This window comes from Erinaceus europaeus, chromosome 6, assembly GCF_950295315.1.
Source record: "Erinaceus europaeus chromosome 6, mEriEur2.1, whole genome shotgun sequence".
In the NCBI taxonomy this organism is placed as follows: domain Eukaryota; kingdom Metazoa; phylum Chordata; class Mammalia; order Eulipotyphla; family Erinaceidae; genus Erinaceus; species Erinaceus europaeus.
The window spans coordinates 73178800-73206589 of NC_080167.1; the positions used below are offsets into that span (position 1 = coordinate 73178800).

General features: G+C 39.6%; 1 protein-coding gene across 5 annotated transcripts in view; it reads right to left on the bottom strand.

Annotated features, from left to right (window-relative positions):
* The window catches only part of WAC (WW domain containing adaptor with coiled-coil), a 59181-nt gene that overhangs the window by 8829 nt on the left and 22562 nt on the right, over positions 1 to 27790 (bottom strand). For 2 of the 5 annotated variants that reach the window (XM_060192530.1, XM_060192528.1), the window contains exons 4-10: positions 22756 to 22862; positions 19408 to 19523; positions 18660 to 18772; positions 12885 to 13193; positions 3751 to 4017; positions 2119 to 2241; positions 1227 to 1375 (exon numbers count right to left, since the gene is read on the bottom strand). In XM_060192530.1, the coding sequence (XP_060048513.1) occupies positions 1227 to 1375; positions 2119 to 2241; positions 3751 to 4017; positions 12885 to 13193; positions 18660 to 18772; positions 19408 to 19523; positions 22756 to 22862 (1184 nt within the window). The remainder of the gene's footprint in view (positions 1 to 1226; positions 1376 to 2118; positions 2242 to 3750; positions 4018 to 12884; positions 13194 to 18659; positions 18773 to 19407; positions 19524 to 22755; positions 22863 to 27790) is intronic. The other 3 variants (XM_060192529.1, XM_060192531.1, XM_060192532.1) reach the window with 3 other exon arrangements.

The window sequence follows — 27790 nt, forward strand, 5'->3', positions numbered from 1 at the left end:
CCAAAAAGAAAAACTTAAAAGCTGGCCAACCATTAACTTCAAGCTATGTTTCAATGTGTTCTTATATCTGAACTTAAGCTTAAGAATTGTACTTGTGGGAGTCGGGCGGTGGCACAGTGGGTTAAGCACATGTGGTGCAAAGCACAAGGACCAGCATAAGGTTCCCAGTTCGAGCCCCCGGCTCCCCACGTGTAGGGGAGTCGCTTCACGAGCGGCGAAGCAGGTCTGCAGGTGTCTGTCTTTCTCTCTCCCTCTCTATTTCTCTCTGTCCTATCCAACAATGACACCAATAACAACAACTATAACAATAACACAAGGACAACAAAAGGGAATAAATATTAAAAATATATATAAAAATATAAAAAAGAATTGTACTTATAACCACAAAAAAGTCACATAATACTTTAGTAACTCACTGCTGTTTGTTTTTTTTGAGACCCCCGCTCCCAAAATCTTCATCTGCAATATTGTTGCCTTTAGGTTCATGATTAGTCAACAATTTGTTTTGCTTTATAATAACTCACTGTTTTACCGTAACTTAAAAATAATTCCATGGGCTAGGTGATGGTGCACCTGGTTGTGATGTTAATAGCAAATAATTACATGTTTGGATATACTGATGGATTTGTAGATTAAGATCCAAATGAAGTGAAAGAAAATTTGACTGCAGCATTATATGCTCCTGTTCAACATCTGTAAGAACAGAACAATTTTCTTTCTTTGTTTTAACAAGTATACTTGCTCAGCTCTGGCTCAAGGTGGTGCAGGGTATTGAACCTGGGACTTTGGAGACTCACTCAGGCAAGTCTCTTGTTAGAACCATTATGTTATTCCCATGCACCCTACCCCATACAATAATATTCCAACTATGCTGAGGGGCCTTCCATGTAAGATAATCCAAACACAGGCACTACAGTCAAGTGAAATTTGTAGTAAGGAATTAAAACATCTAGCTTTCACATCAAGTGATGCAAATCATAGCTGTATTTTTATATGAAAGTTAAATATAATAGATATAAAGCTCTTAGTATAGAAAGTGACTAGAAAAGTATCTGGAGAAGGGTTGTTAGAAATAATGCTTTCTTTCATCAGTTAAAGACAAAAACTCTATGTATGAGGGGGCCAGGTGGCAGCACACTGGGTTAAGTGCACATAGTACAAAGTGCAAGGACCCACACAAGGACCCCAGTTCAAGCCTCTAGCTCCCCTCCTCCCAGTCCTCATACCTTTGGCTGTGAGGAAACAGGAGGAGTACTAATCAAAGGCTTGATAGGGACTGTGTTCGTCTGAGGTGTGCTTATTCGTGGAGACACGTACGACCTTGGGGATGACGCGTCAGATGTTAGAGACATTGGAGACTGATTAGATGGCTGAGCTGTAACGAAGTGAAACAAGCAATTTCAAACAAACAAACAAACAAGAGCTGTAATACATGTGTGGGAGCCGGCACCGACCTTCCTCCCAACTACCCGAGATAAGTAATAACCCAAGACACTCACCAAGGAAAATGGGGCCTAAATGAGCTGCTTGTTAAGAGACACATAAGTATCCCTCCCACTAATGTGGTAAACCTACTCTTTACTCTTTGATGGAAAACATCTTTATTTCACACCTGGGGCAAGCTACCCTCCAGTCTCTAGCATCATAACACAATCCAGTTTTAAGTCTTTTTACTTTGGTAACTTTAAATTTAGACTAGGTCTTGCTATATCCATTTATTTGGGATTGGGGAAACAAGTTAATAAAGAGTTCTTTCACTTCTCATGTTTTCCACTGAGGAAAGGGTAATTCAAGGGAGGCCTTGCCAATTACCATGCTCACTCAAGACTATCAACCTTGACTCTTCAAATAGACCCATTTCACAAGGACTGGGTATGTTATAGTTTGGAGTAAAATACTTCATTAGCTCAAATTCCAAAGTAATATAAACTACATTACAGATTTGATGGCAACCTAGAGATAAATGCCATATGTTTGCTTCGTCTAAAAACGGTAAGTAAATACATTATGTACAACATTACAAAACCCACAACATATACAGTTCATCTCTCCAGAGATTAAAAAATCTGATAATATAAATATATGAAGACTACTCTAGAGATACAAAAAAAGTTATACCTTGTGTAGAAAGCTGGGCAGCTTGAGAAATCAGAGAAGTTATGTTGAAAGCAGATGGTCCAGCAGTAAAAAATTTATGAATTATAGACTGCAATGAGGCTTGTGTCACAGCTGCTGTAAGAACTAAAAGTCATACATAGCATTATTAGTAACTCAAAAACTCTTAAAAAAAAAAAACACCTGAAAAAACCACTTGCAGTAACTCAAATAAGAACTCTCAGAAGTCTAGAATGTGGGTAATATGGGTCTAAAGAGATGAAACGATCTGAGACATAAAAATAGAAAAGGAAATTTAACAGGTTCATGATTTAGGAAAATCAGTAGATTAATGACTAACAAGCCTGACTACCTTAATCACTTAGTGTTAATGATGACAGTAATATGGATATTATTTATACCAAACAGAAAATTGCATGGTACTCTTACTTAGGGGTTAATGTTTGATTCTAAATTAAAACTATATTCAATTCAATTCAGACTCCAGAGTGGCCGCTTAAATAAATACTGCTGCAAAACACTGAAAAGCAAAGCTGCAATCAACAATGCAACTAACGGGGACACACACACACACACACACACACACACACACACACACACACACACACACACACACACGATGTTATATATTACATGTCTCCAAAATACTTTCAAGTATTATAAAGAAGGAACTGCTTTGATCTCTACTCTTCTAGTAATTAGCACATTGCAAACCTTCCAGGACTTAGGTGGTGACACACCAAGTAGAGAGTACCATACACATTATGAGAATCAGGGTTTAAGACTTCAGCCCCCACTTGCTAGGGGAAGCTTCACAAATGGTACAGCAGAGCTGCACGTCCCCCCCCCACCCAAACTCTTTCAAAAGAAGAGCCAAATGAACTAAAGTGGGCAAAGTCACAAATATACCAAATAACCACCAGATCCATATTTTCAAATATGCAAAAAAAAAATCCAAGTGATTTTCATTTTGTTTAAAAATTTTTATTATTATGAGAGGTAGAGACACAGAAGCCAGAGCACTGCTCCAATACATGCAGCACTAGGAAGCAAACTAGGAGCTGAAGACATGCAAGTCTGATGCTCTACCAACTGAGTGATTTACCTGGCTTTTTCAATCAGCTTTAAAGACACCACCCACCCCCCTTACTGGATAGGACAGAGAGAAACAGGAAGGGGAGACAGAGAGGGAGAAAGAAAGACACTTAGACAAACCTGCTTGTGAAGCGTCCCCCTTATAAGTGGGGAGCCGGGAGTTTGAACTTGCATCTGTGTGCTTAACTGGGCGTGCCAATGCCTGGACCCTGCTTTAAAGATCTTCATAAAACAAATAGAAGCAGCAGTCCAGGAAGTGACAGAAAAGATAAAGTTCTGGTCTGAAGTTGGATTCCTGGCACTGCATGTGTCAGAGCAATGCTCTGGTTTTGTCGTCCAATCAAATTAATAAATAATTTTTTAAAAATCCCACATAGACAAACAGAACAGCTTATCTTCAGGTACATAGAAAGTCTTTTTGAAAGATCTTTCCCCCAAAAAAATCAATTTAAGAAAGACATATCATTCAGATTAGACATTTTACTAATTATCTACTTTTGCACTGTGCAAATTGTTTTCAATGTCACTGTGAAGGCTTACCTTCATTTATTTTGGATATGTCCATGTTAGAATTATTTAGCTGCAGCGTGGCTTGCAAAGCAGGCAGCAGCTGTCTAAGGAGATTGGGGTCCTGGAGTAATGGAGGTATTGGTGACTGTGGGACAGGAGAGACGGGGATCGCTGAGGCAGATGCTGGGGGTGCAGAGGTGGGATTCAGTCCAGAAGCAGAAGACGTGGAAGGAGTTGTGCAAGAATGTGGTACAGATTTGTCTCCTGTTGTAGATTCTAAATAAAAAGACAATAAAGCTGAAGAGAAAAAAATGACATGCATAGAGAAAGTTGGAACCAATGTCACAACTTCCATGAATGAACACACATGAACACACGCACGCACACACGCACGCACGCACTTCACTAATCGTTACAAAGAGTCTGGCACTTAACTCCAGTAATTACCTCACTGGACAGAATGAAGTAGGTATTTTCATATAGCAATATCATAGGCAGGAAAACAGCACAAAATTACACAATTTGCTTAAAGTCACAAAACCAGGGAAAGCAGTGACTCAGCCACACCCACGTCAGTAGTATCCAACCCAATCTACATGTGTTGACTCAGTTTAATTTTTTTGTTGCCCTTGTTGTTTATCAGTTGTTATTATTATTATTGCTGTCATTGGATAGGACAGAGAAAAATTGAGAGAGGAGGGGAAGAGAAAGGGACAGAAAGACACCTGCAGACCTGCCTGTGAAGCAACCCCCAGCAGGTGGAATTTTTTTTTTTTTTACAAGTGATACCCTGAAAGGGAGCCTTAGTTTCATCATTAAAACCCCAATCGAGAAAGATAATGGTTACATGCCTGACCTCTGTGTAGTAAATACACTAATGTCTATTATATAACCCAGAATCTTTGCAGTTTCAGTGTCATCTATTCTTCCTATCAGAATACGAACTCCTACAGAAGAGGAATCTTGCTCATTCTGGCAATGTGTAGCACAGGACCTGCCACCAAGGAGGCATTTACACAGACCTGCCGGCTGGATCCCTCTGCAATATAGGCCCATGAGCTTGTGTGTCATATAGTCTCACACTCAGCACTCAATTCAGAATGTGTGGTTAACAGAGAGGAAAGTAAAGGTTTCCATAAATACACAACAGTTATCAATGAAATCCTATTTTTTTCCTTTTGTTGCCCTTGTTATTGGTTAAGACAGAGAAAAATCATGAGAGGAAGGGAAGGAACCTGCAGACCTGCTTCACTGCTTGTGAAGTGACCTCCCTGCAGCAGGTGGGGGCTGGAGGCTCGAACCAGGATGCTTGCGCCTGTCCTTGTGCTTTGCGCCACCTGTGCTTAATCCACTGTGCTACTGCCCGGCCTCCTACAATAACTAAACAATCACTAAATGCCTGTACTGATAAAGGGAATAACCAGACATTAAATCTATTCACCAAAAATCTTTAATCAAGACTCTGATACATATACACATATATATTAAGATGTGAGGTTGAGGGAATTGGACAGTAGTGCAGCAGGTTAAGCGCAGGTGGCACAAAGCGCAAGGACTGGAGTAAGGATACAATTTGAGCCCCTGGCTCCCACCAGCAGGGGAGTCGCTTCACAGGCGGTGAAGCAAGTCTGTAGGTGTCTGTCTTTCTCCCCCCCTTTCTCTCTGTCCTACCCAACAACGACAACGTTAATAACAATAACTACAACAACAATGAAAAACAAGGGCAACAACAGGAAATAAATATTTTAAAAAAGATGTGAGATTGACATACCTGTATATACAGAATTGTTTAAAAAGACAGTAAACAGCAAAAGAATGTTTTTAAAATGTGCCATATTTGCATTACAAATCATTTCATAGGTTCCTATGCTTTTGAAGAGTACTACCCTCTTACCTCCTCTGACAAAAGTTCCCCGAGCCTTATATTTTCAAGAGATTTCCCAAAACTAAGTCTTACCACTGGGGTGGTATCTTGTTTGAATTCTAGCAACATTTTGCCTTTTGCATCTGTGATTGTCATTCACTACGATGATCTGACAGCTAGAGAGCAGTGCTGACTAGACGCAACCCGTGGCAGCAATAGCACAGCGCTGCCTGCTCTTCTCTGCTCTGCGCTGATGGTACTGAGACGGAGTGGACAACATGAAGTATGAACTGCCTGCTCTGCTCTGCGCTGATGGTACTGAGACGGAGTGGACAACATGAAGTATGAACTGCCTGCTCTGCTCTGTGCTGATGGTACTGAGATGGAGTGGACAACATGAAGTATGAACTGCCTGCTCAGCTCTGCTCTGCTCTGTGCTGATGGTACTGAGACGGAGTGGACAACATGAAGTATGAACTGTCTGCTCTGCTCTGCTCTGTGCTGATGGTACTGAGACGAAGTGGACAACATGAAGTATGAACTGCCTGCTCTGCTCTGTGCTGATGGTACTGAGACGGAGTGGACAACATCAAGTATGAACTGCCTGCTCTGCTCTGTGCTGATGGTACTGAGACGGAGTGGACAACATCAAGTATGAACTGCCTCTCTGCTCTGTGCTGATGGTACTGAGACGGAGTGGACAACATCAAGTATGAACTGTCTGCTCTGCTCTGCTCTGTGCTGATGGTACTGAGACGGAGTGGACAACATGAAGTATGAACTGCCTGCTCTGCTCTGATCTGTGCTGATGGTACTGAGACGGAGTGGACAACATGAAGTATGAACTGCCTGCTCTGCTCTGTGCTGATGGTACTGAGACAAAGTGGACAACATGAAGTATGGAACTCTTTGGTTTTGACCTTCAGTTAAAGTACATGTATCTGCTTATCCATTTTCCTATCCCTTTATGCTTCTGGTTATAAATTATATATTTAAATTTCCAATTTTTACTAGTAGGAGGAGTACCTGGCCAGGAGACTCAGCCCAGCCAATCTTAACCTATCAGATGTCAAGTAAACTCAGTCATCTTTCCAAAACATAAGCCAAATTCAAAATTTATTTCTAAAGTACTTTTTTGGATATGCTAAGTCTTTCTGTTTTAAACACAGTAAAATGTATTTGTGATAATTATTTTCTGTGAATCTGACAGCTACAACAGTCAAGGTGAACAGAACACATGGCCACTAAGAGCAGCACCCTGAGTGGTGGTTTGGAGAAGAAGTGTACGATACAAAGTTGTATAAAGGAATGCACAAGATACAGTATAATAAAGACATCATGGGGAAATTTCTATATAAACAGTAATTCACAAGCCCTTCCCTACAGTACTTGGTAAGCACAATTCTTTGAGTTTCTATGAAATGTGTCCATTCTAGGTGATTCACTAAGTGGGATCATACATGATGGTACTTTTGTCTCTGGTATAACTAACTTAGCTTAGGAATTAAAGTCCATTCAGCTTCGAGCAGTTTATCAGAATTGCATTCCCAAGTAAATTTAATAAATATTGCATGTTTACAATCTCACATCTTGCGTATCCTTATCTGTTCATGGACACTTGGAACTGTTAGCACATGGTAACTATTGTGAACCACACTACTGTAACACTGGGCTATAAAGACCTGTTTCCTTGGCTTTCAAATCTTTTAAATATCCAGACGTGGAGTTGCTGGACTGTTATAACAACTCTCTGAGGAAGCATCAAACTGTTACTTCCTAGCAGCTGTGTGTTTTTTGCACTCTTGGTAGACGAGTGCACTGCCCCTGGGCTGGTTCTCCCTCCCACCCGATTTTTGTACTCCAATACACAATACACAAAAGTGTCAATTTCTCACTCTCAAACACTTAAAAATACATCTATAAAATCCCCTCCTGTTCTATGGGTCTGCTCTTCACTGATATGTCCTCTAAATGCTCAGGTCTAATGCATCCGCTTTGCTACTGTGCTGGAAGGGAGGGGGAGTGTGGTCACGTGCAAAAAACATCATCCTAGTTCCAATGTCCTAAAGATTTTTCTGTTACTTTTTGTAGTTGTAATCTGATCTGTCCTGAATCACGTGTTAACTTTATATGAAGTGAGATGGGAAGTCATGACTATTCATATCCTTTTGCTCACGTTTATTTTTCTGGTATTGCTTTGTATGAATTTTGATATCTTTTAGAGTCTATACTATATCTCTGTCACAGAAGTTTTAAATTTAACAAACTTGTCGACTTTTATATTTGAGAAAAATGCACCTGGATTTTTATTAAAAGGCCCTCAAAATATTTTCTGAGTTTAATTATCGTTATTTATTTATTGGGTAGTGACAGCCAGAAATTGAGAAGGAAGAGGATGATAGAGAGACAGAGACATCTGCAGCCCTGCTTTACTACTCGCAAAGCCCCCTGCCCCCCACAGGTGCAGACTGGGGGCTCGAATCTGGGTCCTTGAGCATTGTAAAGTGTGATCAACCACACATGCTACCTACCACCTGGCCCCCCTCAATATTATCTAAGCCGTTTACCCACTTACTTCTCCTGTTAAAATGTCACCATTAACTTCTAGTTAAATTATCTAAAACAGAAAAGATTTCTCCACTAATGTATTTCATTATTCAATGAATACTTTAATAATTATTGCATATTTTTTCAGAAATATATAGCAATCCTTAAAAAACATTTCACATCAGAGTGGCCCACTACATTATGTTAATAACCATGATTAAGACTTCTTCAAGGGTTAGGTGGTAACGCAGCGGGTTAAGCGCACATGGTGCAAAGTGCAAGGATCCTGGTTGGAGCCCCCGGCTCCCCACCTGCAGGGGAGTCGCTTCACAGGCGGTGAAGCAGGTCTGCAGGTGTCTGTCTTTCTCTCCCCCTCCTCTCTCCATTTCTCTCTGTCCTATCCGGCAATGACAACATCAATAACAGCAACAATAACCACAACAATGATAAAAACAAGGGCAACAAGGAAAATAAATATCTTTAAAAAAAAAAAAAAACTTCAAGTGCAATTTCTCAGTTTACAGTTAAGAGTCAAAACATGAAGGGAAGTTTATTCCAGTGACTCACACCTCACAGCCATGACTGACTGACCCAGTTCCACCCCAACCCCTATCAGATCAAGAGTAAGGTAGCAGCATGCGTTCTGCTGTTCCAGGAGCAAAACACCGCTCTAGTATGTGCTGCTGTAGATGTAAACTGAGGCCTCACGCAGGCAGTTCTTGCACTCCACCCACATACCACTTGCTTAGAGATACACATGTTCTAGGGGCTAGCTTGGGGTGTGTTTCTGTGGCTATCATGTTTAGCTTTCAAACATCATCTATGCTAATGAAAACAACTTTGAACTGCTTAACTGCTGACTAGGGCTGGACATGGGGCACGGACATGGGGCACACTTAGCTGAGCACATCTGTTACCACATGCAAGGACACAGAGTCAAATCCCCAGTCCCCACCTTCATGAATCAGAAGCAGGGCTGCAGGTGTCTGTCTCCACTCCCTGTATCTACCCTACCCCTCTAATTTCTGTCTAATAAAATAAGTGTGTGTGTGTGTGTGTGGGGGGGAGGTTGGACAGTAGGAGCTTGGGGATCTTTGTGCTGGCAATAAACTACAGCAATAACTCTAGTAGCAATCAAAATAAATTAAAAACAAAGGAAGAGAGGAAGGAAAGTGGATGGATTAAATGCAATGAATTTAATGAAGTTTCTAGTTCTCTGGACTAGAAATTTATATGACCAAAGCAAAGAATAAGGGCCTCCATGTTCCTTGACTATTTTGCTCAAATCTAGGAGGAAGGAAGGATGGAATCTATGATTAGTTTGGATACCAAAAAGTCAATTTTTGATTATTTTTGGCATGCTAAGTTTTTCTTTTCTTCTTTTTATTCCCTTTTGTTGTTCTTGTTGCTTTATTTTTGTAGTGAGTGATGTCGTTGTTGCTGGATAGGACAGAGAGAAATGGAGGGGGGGGAGACAGAGAGGGGAAGAGAAAGATAGATACCTGCAGACCTGCTTCACCGCTTGGAAGTGACTCTCCTGCAGGTGGGGAGCCGGGGGCTCGAACCAGGATCCTTACACCGCCGGTCCTTGCGCTCTGTGCCACGTGTGCTTAACCTGCTGCACTACCGCCCAACTCCCAAGAGTTTTTCTATTATACTGTTATTTCATTAAAATGCAGAAACTTAAGACACTCTAATCTGTCTCCAAATGTTTTAAAATCATGACCAGTGAAAGTATTTCCCCAAACCTCATCATACTCTGTATCACTTCTAACTCTTTATATAAATACAGTGTTTACTGACCACTTACTATCTTTCAAACACTAATGGCAGAGCTGTGGTAAAGAAAAGCAAAGATACTGCACTTTTATATTACTCAACATAGCACTCCAATGTTGATATCCTTAGAGACAACATAGTTATATCAATACTATCTAATTTTTGAGATTTTATTTACTTGATAGAGATGGGTAGAGACTGAGAAGGAAAGGAGAGAGACAACTGCAGCACTACTTTACCATTTGTGGAAGTCTCCCGCTGCAGGTGGGGATAAGGGGTTTGAACCTGGGTCCTTGTGTACTGTAACATGTGCACTCAGCCAGGTACACTACCGCCTGGCCCCATAGTATCAATAGTATTAACAATTAAGGCAACTGATTTTATATGACCCATCAACTTGACAAAAATAGCTGGCAATGAAAATATAAGGAACTACAACTACATATTGCACCACTACATCGACACCTACAAATAACCTTCAGTAGAAAGCTAAAAGTTGAACATGAACATCTCTGAAACAAACAAAAAAACAAACAAGCCTTAAAACCTTTAAGACAGCTCCATAAACTTAGAAGAACTGGAAAACAATCTAGAAAACGGAATTGTATGCAACGTACTTAAGGAGACAGTGCTGTCTTCAATCCACATATAAGAAGCACCAGCAAAGACTTTTTACAATTTTCCTTATTTAAGTAGGCTACTCCCAAGTAATAAATTTTCTCTGTTTAAGGTTAACATCTATATAAAATGCCCACTGAGAGATGGCTAGATAAAGTTATGGGATATAATACTCTCTATATATGGAATACTACCCTGCAATTAAAAAAATAATAATACTATGTCATTTGGGACAAAGTAGATGGAACTGGAGGTAATTATGCTTAGCAAACTAAGGGGTGAAAGCAACTGCTGGAGGGGCTTAATCTCGAGACCTGAGACATACAAATTTTGTAACAACAAACCTAGATGTAAACAAACTGCTAGAATGTTGTATATGATTATTGTTGGGAAGGTGAGGGCCCAGAATTATACCCTGTAATTTTACAATTTTGTAAACCACTGTCATAGATGTAAAATAAATTTAAAATAACAGTTTCGAAATATAAAAGTTTGCGGCAGATAAGCAAAAGGGAGTATCAGTGGAATACTGGTGATCAAGCTGGTTATGACACTGCAAGCACTATCAAACAGTGCTATAATTTTACTGAGTGTGGACTTTATCCTTTGGATAATGGAAAAGCTAGGTGTCCTTAAATAAATGACAAGTGCAATCTAAGTCACATAATGTTGCCAACACAAGTAAACGGGCTGAATACTAAGGAAGCACAATAGTAATTTAAAGAAGTGACAGTAATGGCAATGGTAACAATAAGAACAGACATATGCTATAAGATCTGTCAATAGATAAGATGGGGTAAATGGGCAAGAATGCTGAAGAAGTTAGGCCAATAGCACTTTTACTTACTTAGACGCTAGCAATCAGTTGTGTGGGAAGAAAGAAAACTTTGGACATACTCTGAACAGAAGTGATGCTGATGTGTGTAAAGCAAGAGCTGAGTCACATATGCAGACAAGGTAGTAAGAATGACTACTCATGATGGGCACACAACTATCACAGAGAGACAGAGGAATTACATTCTGATGACAGCTGTTCTGTAAACCATTATTTCCCTAATAAAATGACTTGGGGTGGGGGAAAGACTTCTCATAAAAAGAAGGCATGCTGAACAAAACAAACAAAAAGAACACGGAAGACCGGAAAATAATGATGTTTAAGAAAAGAAAGCCGGAAATAGGAAGTTAAGATCTAAGTATTAAATGAGTAAGAAGTGAATGACACTGAAAAGAATTTTGAATATAAGCTTCTGTGATCAAATAAAAATTATTTGAAGTGCAAAATCATTAATATCCAATACAAAATACTATTAACAATTCATACTTTTCACTCAAGAATTGTCTTGGCAGATTTAGATTAAAAGATAAAGATAAATCTGGAAAATATGACTTCTACATATAAATTTCAGTAGAAATCATCCTAAGAGAATTTGTCAGTACTTGGGGTTGCTTGTGTTTGCTCTATGCAACAATTGCAAAGGAGATTCAAATAGCATGCATATAAAGGAGATTAGAAGCATAAGACTTTCAATTACTTGAAACATCCATAAACAAATCAATAGGAGATAATGAATTGGACATAGATTTAAATTTTAAGACTTATCAAGTTCACAAAGCATCTCCAAAAGCTACAGGGCATTTAAAAGTTCCTCTGCACTTAATGCTATTCTGGCAAGAGTCCATCAACTACAATTTGCTTACTGAACATTAAAGAGCTTTCATATAGACTAGTCTATGCAAATACAAATATATTATTCTACCTGTAGTTGTCACTGAGTTTTTCGCCTTAATTTTCTGGACATACTATGATTATTAGCACTAAGTTGGATAAATACAATTTGGGTTGCAAGGTTTAACTGCGGTCCTTCAGACTTACGTTCTAATTCAGATATAAGGACTCCCAACCTTGTGGTCCATGACTATATTTATGCCACAAACTAAAACCAATAGTTGCATCTGATGTAGAAATGACAAATTTTAAAGTTTCTCAATATTAAATATTAACTAATAGAAAAATCAAGGCTAAGCCATCTAACTAAGCCAACAAGGCAATTACAAAAAAAGAGAGAAATGCTTTATACAAATATAAAGGAAAAATCATTTGGCTTTGAGAAGGTATTTATATTACTTTAACAATTAAGTACTTGACTAAGCACTTGATTTCAGAGTGTCAAAAGCAAGAAACAAGAGGTCTTATAATTAAAAATTAATAAAAGAAAAACTAAATATACTACTTCTAAGCCTAGATCTATGCATCCTACAAGATCCCAAGGAGAGTTTAAGTCTCAGGTAAGCTAAGAAAGAATGTCATAATTACAATTTCCAGTTTAACGTGCAGCACCTAGTAATAATGGCATACCTTTTCTTTCTGTCTTCTGTGCAGGGACAGAAGATGTGGGTGTAGGCAGTTTTGATAAAGTAGATGCTCCGTTGGCATCAAATGATTTCTTTGGCTGGTGATCAGACTGTAGCGTGAACGGGCTAGAAGGAACAGTGCTTGGGGTAGCAGTCGGATGAACCACTGGTTTGATGGGGTGCTGCACTGGCGTAGAGCTACTGTGAGTCTCTGCTCTTGGCAGTCTGTAGTCTCTGTCATTGTGTCTGCTTGTCTGAGACAAAATATTCTGTGGGAGCAAACTACTGGCATCACTGGAATGCTTGTCTTCCACTTTAGTTCACAGTTCGAAAAAAGAGATGGTGGGATGATGGAAGGGAGAAGAAAGAAGATTATGTTAGAAACCTGTCTTTGAAATTTCAGCTAGTTTAGCAACATACTTGTACTTTTATCTTTTTATAAAGCTGCAAGCAGTTAGTGCCCACAGTCTTACCACCACCAAATCCAAGTAAGAGGACTTCCAGCTCTACTCTTACTTCAAGTGGGCTCTTTAGAAATACACCATAGTTGGGAATCAGGCTGTATGTAGCACAGTGGCGCAAAGCACAAGGACTGGCATAAGGATCCCGGTTCGAGCCCCGGCTCCCCACCTGCAGGGGAGTCGCTTCACAGGCGGTGAAGCAGGTCTGCAGGTGTCTATCTTTCTCTCCTCCTCTCTGTCTTCCCCTCCTCTCTCCATTTCTCTCTGTCCTATTCAACAATGACAACAATAATAACTACAACAATAAAACAACAAGGGCAACAAGGGAATAAATAAATATTAAAATAAATAAAATTAAAGAAATAGACCATAGTTTAAACAAAGTATTAACAAAATCAACATATGGCTTTAACACTTTAAGCAAAGATGTTTAAGTTACCACTTTAAGATGTTTAAAAGACTTGAAAGATACAATAAACTGATCATCCTTTTTAAAATATTGATCATAGGGTCTTAAAAAAATGCAATTGCACATTTGGCCCGGAAGGTTATTGTAAAGACTGAAACAGCCAAGCAGTGGGTGGTCCAGTCTCCTGTGCCTGGGCTGCGATGGTTTCTTTCATCTCAGGGTGGTCAGGTTCATGACAAACTGTGCATTCAGTAAGCAAACTCATCTGTGATCTGTACCTTTAAATCACAGCAACAAATACAAGTTCATCATAAAAGCACATCACAGATAATGCAATCTGAAAACAGAAATCCTCCACCACAGCAGTGTCAGAAAAATCTGTTTCTTAAAACCAGTTATATTAAGAACAAATTCTCTTCTGACTTAAAGCTACAGATAGTTTATCTATGCACACAGTATGCCTCCATTAAAGTGTATCAATCAAGTCTTCAACAGTCACCAAGTTTGGGAGATTTAAAAAAAATCGCTAACTGAAAGATATTCCAGGGGTGGGGGTAGATAACATAAAGGTTATACAAAGAGACTGTCAGTCTAAGGCTCCGAAGTCTCAGGTTCAATCCCCTGCACCACCATCAGCTAATCAGCGCTTTGGTTTTAATAAAAAAAATTAAAAAATTCCAACAACCATCAAACATAAACTACAACAGGTAAGTCCAAAACTAAAGAAAGCAGCCACGTATAGTGAACACCTTCTGCTTAAGTACACGATGTGTGATGGCAACATCATCAAAGAACATCCTCACTTTTGATTTATTTCGTTCTAACTTATAGTTTCTACAAGTCTGGGACCTAGAGAGCACAAGAAGGAAGTGTAAACTGACAGCTTGCATGTAGTCAGTATTCAACTCCTACCTGCTGCACCAAAAGGGACTAGATGTTACCCCAAAAACCCACAAACAACAAAAACAAAGCCTCAGTCATGCAGCTGGGTGATGGTCCACCCAGTAGACCTCATGTTACCATGAATGAAAACCCAGGTTCAAGACCCCAAGCCTAGCTATGGGGGAAGAGCTTCGTAGGTGGACAAGCAGCACTGCAAGTATCTCTCCCTCCCTTCTAGGCCTCTATCTACAGCAAGCAAAAACCTTCTAGGAATAGTGGAGTTGTACAGGCAACTGAACCTCAGTGAGAACCCTGACAGAAACACAAGAAAACTTCCATCACATCAAAATCCAATTGTTTCTGACTCAGTAACTTCATATATACAAATCTGGTGCTATTCTTGCTCTTTCCTGGAGGTGCTGAGGGCGACAACAGAAACCCCCGGGAAGGGAAACGATACAACAACCATCCTCCAATCCTCTCACTCAATAACCAAGAACTTTCCCCCTTGCCCAACAAAATCTTAAATAAAGTAAATGTATTCAGATAAAAATAAAAAATTCAGCAGTTCTAATAGTTACATGCTGTGTGGGGGAAGCGCCCAGGAGGTGATACACTGGATAGAGGCACCAGGACCAGAGTTCAAACCCCCAGTTTCACGTGTCAGAGGCTCTAATTTAATCTCTCGTCTCATTCATTACACTCTATATCTAATTTAATCTCTCGTCTCATTCATTACACTCTATATCTAAGTAAGTACATATTAAAAGGAGGAAGAGAAATAACAAAGCACCAGCAGTAGTCTAGGAGCAGGGAAACCTGGCGGCTCATAACTTCTAAGAGACCTGCAGCTCATGCAGCAAGCGGTTCTATGTGTACCATCTAACTATTTGGTAGATGTTTAGAGGCAGTTTTGACTGCTTGGACTGGGATGAGTGGGGATGCTACTGGCATCTGCCGTAAAAAGGAAAAGGAATTGTGATGTGCTGCATTTTATAACCTCAGGTAATATCCCATAAGAAAATGGAACCCAGGAGTTGGGCGGTAGCGCAGCAGGTTAGGTACATATGACACAAAGTGCAAGGACCAGCGTAAGGATCCCGGTTCGAGCCCCCAGCTCCCCACCTGCAAGGGAGTCGCTTCACGAGTAGTGAAGCAGGTCTGCAGGTGTCTCTCTCCCCTGTCTTCCCTTCCTCTCTCCGTTTCTCGGTCCTATCCAACAACAATGACATCAATAACAACAACAATACAAGGGCAACAAAAGGGGAATAAATAAATATTTAAAAAATTATTAAAAAAAGAAAATGGACCCCCAAAGTCCTCAGCACTACTGTTGACAAACCTCACATTAAGGTGTCTCTAACCACAGAGCAGATGTTTTCATGAAAAACAGATTCAAATAGCAGTACTATCATTAGAAACTGTATTCATCATTTTTAACAGGTATGGATAACATTTTTGCTACACTGCAAATTGAAACAGAATGACATTTTAAGCTTTAGCAGAGATGGTCCAGCAATGTACCAGGAACATGGAAAAAATGCCAATGTATTTTTGGATAGTGAGAGTTAAGCACTGTGTCTCAGTGACTTTGTAACTACCACAAGAAGGACAGCTCAGCTAATCAACTTAAATGTATACAGCTAAGGTTCCTTCATCAAATGCTGCTTAAAAATTAACAACGGAATAAATGTCATTTCACCATAAAACACTTACTATTTGCTTAAAGAAAGTGATCAGAAAAGTGGACAAAGCTAGAGAACGTAGGATATAAACCACCTAGTACTCATAATTATTTATGAACAAGGGTATATTAAAATGGAGTATCATATAGTGAACATAAATTATAAACTGACACAAACACATCTTTAAAGGATGACTGAACAATGCATTAACTGCTGTAAGATGCAGTCCAGTTTTGGATATAAAATATAAACATATTTAATTTTTTACTTGGTTAAGCAGAAAGAAGATATTCAATGTTCCAAAATGTTTTCCTTCTCTCTACAACAAATACAATTTGCTTTTGAAATTATGAATAAAAGGCAAAGAGAATTATTTCATTTTTAATTTCATTTTTAAAAGAAAAAAGATCATCTAAAAACATGAACTTGATTCCATTATTAAGACAAAAAACACATCCATCAGGTTTCAATGAAATTTCTCACTCTCAGCCAGGGAGGCAGCATAATGATTATGCAATCTACCTTCAGGTCTGAAGCTCCAAGGTACCAGATTCAATCCCAGCACCTCCAGAAGCCAAAGTAGTGCTCTGGTAAAAAAGCAACAAAAACCCACAACCAACCAACCTCTAGTCACTTACTTTCACTTATTCCACCTGAAGGAAGAACAGGTAACTTCAATCATTTTCCTCTTTGGAACCATCATTCACCAAACAAAGAGGCCTGGTCTAGTAACGTTTAAAATTTGTTGTTTTTAATATTTATTTATTTATTCTGTTGTATTGTTGTTGTCCTTGTTGGATAGGACAGAGAGAAATGGAGAGGAGGAGAAGACAGAGAGAGAAAGACACCTACAGACCTGCTTCACCACCTGTGAAGCAACTCCCCTGTAGGTGAGGAGCTGGGGCCTCGAACTGGGATCCATACGGAAGTCCCTACGCTTTGCGCCCCCCCCCCCCCCCCCCCGTGCTTAACCCAATGTGCTACTGCCCGAATTCCAAAATTTGTTACTTTTTAAAAAAAGATTTTATGAAAGTTTAAGTGACAAGAACACAACTCTTTTCACATGCAATGCCAAGGCACTGAAGCCAGGGTCTCCTCAACCTTCAAAGTAATGTGTTGGTGCCAGATGCTGGCACACCTGGTTGAGTGCACGTCACAATGAGCAAGAACCCGAGTTTGAGCTTGGAAACCATCTGGTCCCCACCTGCAGGGGAGCTTTTCACGTGGTGAAGCAGGGCTGCAGGTGTCTATCTCTCCCTCTCTACCCCTCCACGATATCTAGTTATCTCTATCTAGTAAATAAGTAAATAAAGAAATACAATGAAAAAACCATGTAATTTGGTAGAATTACAGTACAAGCAAGGTCCAGCAATAGTGTGGAGTGGGGGGGGGGGGGTGACAGGACACCTCAGAGACAAAGCACTGCCCCTTCATTTTTGTTCATTCACAGAATGCCTTTTCAACTTTTCAAAAATTGATAGTCTAAAAGCTCTATAAAAATGGAACATTAACTTTATTTTGGGAAAGGGAAGCAAGTAACAAAACATTAGAAAAGCATCAGACTAAGCCCCTAATTTGACTTACAGATGAAAATCATCTCAGAATAGAAGTATCAGTAGGGAGTCGGGCAGTAGCGCAGCAGGTTAGCACAGGTGGCACGAAGCACAAGCACCAGCTTAAGGATTCTGGGTTCCCCACCTGCAGGGGAGTTGCTTCACAGGCGGTGAAGCAGGTCTGCAGGTGTCTGTCTTTCTTTCCCCCTCTCTGTCTTCCCCTCCTCTCTTCATTTCTCTCTGTCCTGTACAATAACAACGACATCAGTAACAACAATAACTACAACGATAAAAAACAAGGGCAACAGAAGGGAAAATAAAGAAAGAAAGAAGTTATCAGTAAACACTGTGATTTCCAAATATAAAGATGAACAACCCTCTCGCTTTCCCAGAGAGTTTTGAATGGGATGAGAATGTCTAGTTTAACAGGAAAGAACTAGATCAGGGGAAGAGGACCCACATGTACATGTGGAAAGCTAACACGGCATTCTGGATACTGAGCAACTTCATCACACCCACTGTGAGTAGGGAGCATAGATCTGTACTAAGCATTCCTTCACTGCCTCAAGAAACAAAGTAATGCAAGTCAGGGACCGACTCAACAACAGCAACAACAATAACAATAATTTAAAAAATCCCATGCGTTTTTATTTAATTTATACATTTACAACTCATAGACATGTAACATAAAATTTATGTGTAGTTTAAACGAATCTGTATAGGTCTGCAAAGTCTACCAACTACAAGAATGTATCAAACATACTATTTAAAAGAAAAAAAGTGGCTTACTTCCACTGGTGAACCCACTAGTGGCTGCTGCTTGCATCACCTCTCTTCTGTAATCCCTGTCTTTCGGGAAGCTATTAACTGCCATCTTGTTGGCTTCTTTTTGTCTCTGTTCTCTAAAAATTAAAACCAACAAAAAGGATAAATTTTAAGTACATTGATTTAACAAAAACGGCATGTGAGATACAAAAAATGAAACACGGTCATCTATTATTTAGCTGGTGCGGAGAAGCAGACATAGCAAACAGCTCACTGATCACCATACTGACTACACGCGCCACTCCCCTGCAGCCAAAATTGTACAATGTAAGTCTACAGGCATAAAGGTAGATTAACATGTTATGTCATATATACTGGCTGTTCCTTCTTGATAACTGCTTGATTTTCTTTCATTTCTAAGACAGTGTCAGACAAGCAGGAAGGCAGACAAAGAATTAAGGGGACCACAATGTGGTGGTGACCGGGCTCCAGCCTGGCTGTGCCACAGGAGAGCTGCACACTTTGCGAGTGGGCTACCTCAGCCGCCCTGCCTTAGGGGTTTTGCTTTTCTTTCTTTCCAAGCTAAGAAAAACCGTGAAGAATCCACACAGGGAGCCAACCCCTGCAGTTAGGGAGTGTGACGATACACAGGGAGCCAACCACTACAGTTAGGGAGTGTGACGACTGTCTCTACACAGAGTAGTGCTCTAAGAGGGTAGCTGTGAATAAAGAGCAGGAAATGTTAAGATTCGGTGAGATTAAGAGCAAGTACCTTTCAAGCCACTCTTTTGGTTTTTCCCACTGTGAGACTTCTGTTCGGCAATTGTAGTAGTATTTTTTCCCAGAAGAGCTGATATGTTCAGACCAGTCATCTGCAGAATCATAAGGCTTAAAAATACATTTAACAATTAGAAAATGTTAATAGATAAACCAACATTAACTTAAAATAAATAGAAGGTACCTCTTGCTTATGGACTGAAAAAACAAGAGACAGAACAGAAAGCCCAGAATTAAATCCAGACTATATGGAAACCCGAATATGACAGAGGGCCGAAGTCATTCCATGGAAAAGCCTCTTCAACACACACTGCTGGGAAACTGGACAGTCACGTGAAAAATGAGACTAGACCACCACATACACCAAAATTAACTCAGAATGAGTCAAAGACCTGGATATTAGTGAATCTATAAAACACATGGAACAAAGTATGGTGAAACACCCCAGGATGCTATTTGAAAACTCCACTGCATGTGCAAGTGAAACTAAATTCAGATTAAATAAATGAATATACCAAATTGAAAAAACTACAGAGACAGAAAATCTACAAGAATAAACAGGCAACCCAGCAATTGAGAAATGTTATCTAGACATCACAATGACAAATGAATGAATAAAGCAGCACATAAAAAGTGGGTAATAGATCCTCTCAGAAGATACACACATGATCTAAACGGGAAACAACAATTATCGGCAAGGATGTGGAGAAAAGGAACTCAGGTACACTGCTGATGGAAATACAGAGTGGTGCAGCCCTATGGAAACCCATACGGAGAGTCCTCAAATTAAAGTAAAAACAGAATTATGACCCAGCAACACCACTAGTAGACATATACCCAAAGGGCACAGAAAAACTACTTCAAAGGGACATATGTAACCCTATGTTCATAGCTGCCCTATTCATAGTCAAGGAGTAGACGCAGCCTGAAAATCCATGAATAGACACTGATGAATAAAGAACAGGGAATACATAAACAACAACAGAAGATGTAACTTGGTACAAAATGACTAGAACTGGAGGTGATTATGCTTATTAAGAAAGGAGGTAAAAAATAACTTTTGGATCGTTTCATTTGTAGAATTTAAAGAACCGAAACTCATTAACTTGGAGAGAAAGGAGAAGAGGAAGACAGAAAGAAGTAGCAGATGCCAACCAAGACTGTGAGAATAGTGGGATAAGTTATTAGGGGCAAGGACCTTTATAGTTGTGGGTGCAGTATAGACCTAAACCTGTTATCTTAAAATCCTGTCGACCATAACTAAATCACTAAAAAAAGAGAGATTTAAAAATCCTTCAAATATAACCATGAAAAACTAAACTATCAACCAATACAGAAGGTTATTATTAATCAGGTAAAAGAAGAAAAACATGAGAACCTGAACTTCATGTAAAAGTTTTAAATGCTCCAGTTACTAAAAAACTATTCAAAAGCTAAGAGTTTGTTTTACCTCCAAACTTCATGAGATGGTCATTACCTAGACTGCAATATTTAGATTATTGGCATAATTAATTTTCTTATAATAGAAATCAGCTTGCCATGCATTTTTAAGAGTAAAATGAAATAAGGTCACACCTCCCTTGGCAATTGAGTGAGGCTTGAGGAAAATAATTTATTTTTATTTTTTATTTTGTTTTTTTATATTTATTTATTCCTTTTTGTTGCCCTTGTTTTTTCATTGTTGTAGTTATTGATGTTGTTGTTGTTGTTGCATAGGACAGAGAGAAACAGGAGAGGAGGGGAAGACAGAGAGGGGAAGAGAATGATAGACACCTGCAGACTTGCAAGGACCAGCTTAAGGATCCTGGTTCAAAGCCCCGGCTCCCCACCTGCAAGGGAGTCGCTTCACAAGCAGTGAAGCAGGTCTGCAGGTGTCTGTCTTTCTCTCCCCCCTGTCTTCCCCTCCTCTCTCCATTTCTCTCTGTCCTATCTAACAACGACATCAATAACAACAACTACAACAATAAAAAAAAAAAAAAAAAAAAAACAAGGGCAACAAAAAGGGAAAATAAACTTAAAGAGGGAAACAGAGACACCTGCAGCCCTGCTTCACTCAAAGTTTCTGCCCTGCAGTTGGCAACCAAGGGCTTGAACCTGGGTCCTTTCACACTATAATGTGTGCACTTAACCAGGTGCACTACCACTACTATCTCTCTGTCTCCCGATATACAGAGAGTGAGAGACAGGGTCGCCTGTACACACACACACTGAGGGGTGGCCACTACTATCTCTCTATCTCCCCAGATACAGAGAGTGAGAGACAGGGTCGCCTGTACACACACACACACACACACACACACACACACACACACACACACACACACACGGAGGGGTGGTCACTACTATCTATCTCCCCAGATACAGAGAGTGAGAGACAGGGTCGCCTGTACACACACACACACACACGGAGGAGTGGCCACTACTATCTATCTGCCCAGATACAGAGAGTGAGAGACAGGGTCGCCTGTACACACATACACATACACACACACACACACACACACACACGGAGGGGTGGCCACTACTATCTCTCTATCTGCCCAGATACAGAGAGTGAGAGACAGGGTCGCCTGTACACACACACACACACACACGGAGGGGTGGCCACTACTATCTCTCTATCTCCCCAGATACAGAGAGTGAGAGACAGGGTCGCCTGTGTACACACACACACACACACACACACACACACACACACACACACACACACACACACACGGAGGTGTGGCTAGTCTCCTCTACAAGGCAAGTGAGGAACTAAAAAATCACACAGCAGAGAAGACTAGAGTTCACCACACAGAGTAAATGCTCAGTAAGTATTTATTATAATAGCCTCTACGTTATGAGATGAGAGCAAGCAAGTCAATTTAAACCACTTCTAATTACAGAAGTTTCACAATCTCAAGTACATACATCTTAGATACTGCATTTTTTTGCTCTGTATAGGAATGCCAATGAAATATTAAGATGATAACCTGACTGATTTCAGCTCCACTAACAAAGCAGTCCCTTCATTCAGATGTAAGACAGTTTGAATATAAAAGTTTAGGCTGGAGAGACAGCTCACTGTGTGGGTATATGCCCTGCCATGCACAAGGCACAGGTTCGAGCCTCAGAACCACATGGTGGTACCACGACACAGATTTGTAGTGCTGTGGTGTCTGATATATATATTTGGCTTGGGGGTGTTGAACCTGAGATCAGTAAAGAAGTCTTATTATGTGTGAAGCTTGGTTGCAAAAATCAGAAGTATGAAGACATTAGATTTAATAGTATTTGGGCTATGAAGGACTAATTTTTTAAACAATAGAAACAAAGTAAACGGGTGTGATTATATACTTACTGCATCTGAAGTTTTGCTTGGATTATTGCTTGGATTAGAAGAATGTGAATTTGAACTATGAAGAGCACTGTGGTTGTGTGAATTTTCTTGTGGAGAGTAACTGGTCCCTTAAAAAAAAAAAGTCAAATGAGTAACAAGTTGTTTTTCATGTTTTATTTAAACTGGGCTCTATCATACCACATATCATTATATGCCCTTAAATAATCTAACATAAGCAGCAGGAATCATGTGTACATGCTCACTTGTGTAATAATATACCTAAAGATAGAGCTTAAAGTGTACACATGCTATATAAAGATATACTATAAAACAATCTTCTTTATTATTAGATAAACAGGCGGTTAGCTCAATCATTTCCAGCAACTTAAAAGCTGTCCCCCTCCCTGCAGAGTTAAATGAGCTGAAAATGGTGTATGGCAGCTACTGCTCAGATGTTGGGAAAGTCACGGCACTTTTAAAATGTTACTTTGTGTGGGTCATGGCTTTTCTGACAACCTGTAATATCAAGACAGATGCCTCTGAGATTGTCTACATACTTTCTTGAGCAAGTTGAATGGTCAATGTTTAAATTCAAGAAACAAAAATGCCACATTAAATTTATTTAAAGACACTCTAGAGGGGTGTCGGGCGGTAGTGTAGTGGGTTAAGCGCACGTGGCGCAAAGAGCAAGGACCGGCTTAAGGATCCCAGTCTGAGCACCTGACTCCCCTCAGGGGAGTCGCTTCACAAGCAATGAAGCAGGTCTTCAGGTGTCTATCTTTCTCTCCCCATCTTCCTCTCCTCTCTCCATTTCTCTCTGTCCTATCCAACAACGGCATCACGAACAACAATAGCTGCAACAATAAAAACAACAATTGGGGCAACAAAAAGGAAATAAAAAAAGAACCTTTTAAAAAATAATAAATAAACAGACACTCTAGAGACTCTATAAAAAATATATTAAGGATGAGGCCTATTAGTTTCAGCTAAGGTTATAATTAGAAATTCACTTGAGGGTAACTCCTAACATGAAAAGCTCAGAGACAAGAATGCCAATTATTCGAATTGTCACTTCTGAAGAAATGGCGTGTCATCTATCCACCTGATAGGTATTATCATTAGCTTTGGGATTTCATATATGCACGCTTAGAGGGCATGACATAGTGATCAAAAGCCATCAGCAATCAAGCACATTAAGCCTAAGAATATATATATATTCAAGAGAAAAGTGAATCAGCTGTTAAGATAATCATTTTTCAGATGCAGCTTTATAGACAGGCACTAAAATTCCACATTCCATGGAAGAGCTTTTTAGCAAAGCATGACTATAATAAGCTAAACAAAACTACGTCAGTCTGTAGTGAAAATTATAAATCACACTATCCTTCCATGTGTTTGAAAAGTCTCATTTGCCTATCTGTTTTTTTTTTCATTATATACACTTATTCAATGATGGGGGGAGGGAAGACAGACACCTGCAGTTCCACTTCACTGCGTATGAAGCTTTTCCCTGCAGGTGGGGAATGGCATCTTGAACACAGAATCCTTGCACTTGGTATGTATGCACTCAACCAGGCATGTTATGGTCCACTTCTAGACTTGAGTCTTTAAATTTGGACAGATTCATGTAAACCACAAGCAGAAAGCCAAAATGATTATATACATCTTCCCGAGGAAATAATGGTTATGACTTTTCATAGTCATTATTTGTAAGAGCACTAAATCACATTTCTTTGAAATTTCCCATTTTATCTTTTAAATAATCACTAAGTTTGTATCCCTAATCTTACAATGAATCTGTGTTGTCAGGTAAGAACACAATTTAAAATTAGTAGCATAATGCAGAATTTAAGAAGTCTGAAAGAAAAAACGACTTGTGGGTGGTAACACAGTTAAAGTAGAATACACAAAGGAAAACTTGGATAGCTACGGTCAGGGAGACATAGAATGACAAGCAAAGAGAATTTAATGCCTTGGGCTCTGAGATTCCACGTCCAATCCTTGGCACTATCTTAAACCAATCTAAAACTGTGAGGCAGGCAGGCAGGCAGGCAGGCAGGCAGGCAATATGCTTGCATCTGACAGTATGCTATACAGGTCAGTTACTCCCATCTAGATCTGTTCTCCCAATGACAGTTACTAGTCACATACAGCTATGAAATAGCATTTGAAAGGTGGCTAGTCTAAACAGACGTGCTAAGTGTGTAAAATACACAATGAAATCAGACAATACAGAGAGTAAAACAGCACATTAGGATTTATATACTGGTCATATAGTAAACCTTTCTTTACACACTGGCAACTAAAATATTTAGAATTGCATATGTGCCTCACTGGAAAACAGCACTCTAGATAAAAGTGCCCAATAACAATTAGCAGAAGGAGCTTAACTGCAGACTGAAAATTCTCCAAACAACTGTCAGGTGGGCCTAGAACAAGATTCTGCTCTCTGCATTATCTCCAACTCCCTAAGAATATAATCACAGTGAAAACTGTATAGTACTGCAATTTGAACTGTTACTAAAAAAAAAATCCATCACCCAGAACAACCTTACCACCAATAACTACAACACAGAATACACCTGCATTTGCATCTGTTATGAACAAGTGATACTACAGAGATTGTTTCAGTAAGAGTTACGTTAGGAGCCTCAGTAACAGAGTTAGTAGCCAACTAACAAAGATGAAGTGTCACTAAATTTCATGTGAAGCTTGTTGTAAAAACAGTACTCCTGGACCAGGAATTAGTTCACAAGGTAGAGATCATGCCATCTTCCCTGAGAAATACCCTGGGTTTGATTCCTGGCACCACAAGGGAATGCCACAGATAACACCAAAGTCTTCATGGCCAGTAGGCCTGTGCTTGCCCTACTCCACCACTTTCTTGTTCCACAAGATGTAAAGAATGAAAATGTGGGCAAGGGAGGCTGGGCTGCTCAAAGGCTGGGGAGGTAACATAATGGTTATTATGCAAGGGAGGCTACTTAGCAGTGGTCCACGAATGTATCCGGAGTCACTGAGCTCATTTCTTGTCATCCTGCTTTAAAAAGTAAAGCCTTGCTATCCTATACATTTAGCCCAAATGAATAAATATGCTTAATTGTAAGCAAACTGCTAACAGTCTGTTAAACTACACATTGTAATACTTCCTTTGGAATTACCCATTCATATATTATTCATGTTTATCAACAGGATAGGATAGAAAATTATTGAAGGGAAGGTACATGTGAAAAGAATGATGTTACTGATGGCAGTAACAAAATGAACTCAAAACTACTCATACGTCTAAAATATAAGAGCTGACACAATAAATCTCTTAGAAGAGTATTATTTGGGGCTGATGAGATAGCATAGTGGTTATGCAAAATGTCTATCATGCCTGAGGTACCAATATTCCCAAGTTTGATCCCCACCAGCACCTCCATAAGCCAGAACGTATGTGTGTGTGTGTGTGGGGGGGGGGGTGTTTAGGGAGAAACACCATGAGTAGTGTAATACTTTCAGGAGGGATCTCAGGTTCAGTCCCCTACTAGGCACCATGAATCAGAGCTGAGTGATGATCTGGTGAAATAAATGAAAATTTTAAAGTCTAAGTCATTACTTAAAGGAAAAACAAAGGATAAACTAAACTTTGTCAAAATAAACTAGGAATAAGGAGATAGCTCAAAGGAGTTCACAGGACTAGAGCTTGAAAAATTATTAATGAGGTACTTTTGTATAAACAAAAAACTGAAGAAACCACACGAGATACTTTGTTCCCAGGCACTGCATGCAAGGATTTCCACGCCCCTATATATGAATCATTGTGTGGAACAGTGTGAATTGAGGGAGATACATCAAAGCACTTTCTCTGCTCCCAGCACTAGATGGCAATTTCCATGTAATGTAACTTCATATTGCTCCTTGAGTTTTTAAATTAATAATGGTTACTCTAAAAGAATCCTTTCTTCAGTGAAGATAGGGTGCAAACTGGTATGAAAAACAACAGAAGTTTAGAAAAATTTTAGTGAATTATCCTAAGATTCTGCAAAACTGAAGAAAAAATAGGATGACAATACTTTATTCAAGGAAGAGTCAGTCAAGCCTCTCTTCTACAAAACTGTATGGTTTACCTATAAACAGGTGCCTCTGATAATATTCAATAGCCAACAGAACAATTGCAATAATGGAAAAGTTACGTGAAGGTATCCCTAAAGTATCATCTAGCATTTTCAAACCAGGGCTGAGCTTGGGTGACTAAAATAAGGGTGTAGGGGGAGAGGCGCTATACAGGTGAAAAGCTGAGTATTACCTTTGCCCAAAGTGATGCTTTCAGAGACACTGTTCAGCAAACAAAGTCAAAGAAAGACACACTTCAAGGCCTCCAAGTAATTTTACCTCCTGAGTTTAATCAACTGACCAAACATGCAAGAATCTGATTTCAACTTTGAAGGCCTTGTAGTACTCTAAATGTGAGAATGGGAAGGGGAGGGTGGCAGGGAGAGGGGGGACTAGATGCAAAGAAATCTTTTAAGATTGTGCTATGTCCTCTACATGTTTTAACAGGCTTAAACTCTGTTATGTTAAGACTGTAAAACAAACCACAGAGATTATGTAACACACTGAGATTTAAATTGGCTTAATGGATTAAACTTTTCAAGGAAAACAATAGGAGTAATGGCATAAAGTATGAAAGCACAAAACTACAAAGGGCACAGAGCAATGAGTACACTAGCTTAACACAAGTATATCTTGTCTATGACAGATGCATTTAAAAAAAGCTGGGAATTGGGCGGTAACACACATGGCTCAAAGCTCAAGAACCAGCATAAGGATCCCGATTCAAGTCCCCAGCTCCCCATCTGCAGGGGAGTCACTTCACAAGCTCACAAGCGGTGAAACAGGTCTGCAGGTCTTTCTCTCTCCCTTTCTCTGTCTTATCCAACAACAATGACATAAATAACAACAAAAATAAAGGCAACAAAAGGGAATAAATATTTTTAAAAAGTAAAAAAAACAAAAACTAAAGGCCTTTGGAATGCCAATGACGACATCAATAACTACAATAAACAAGGGC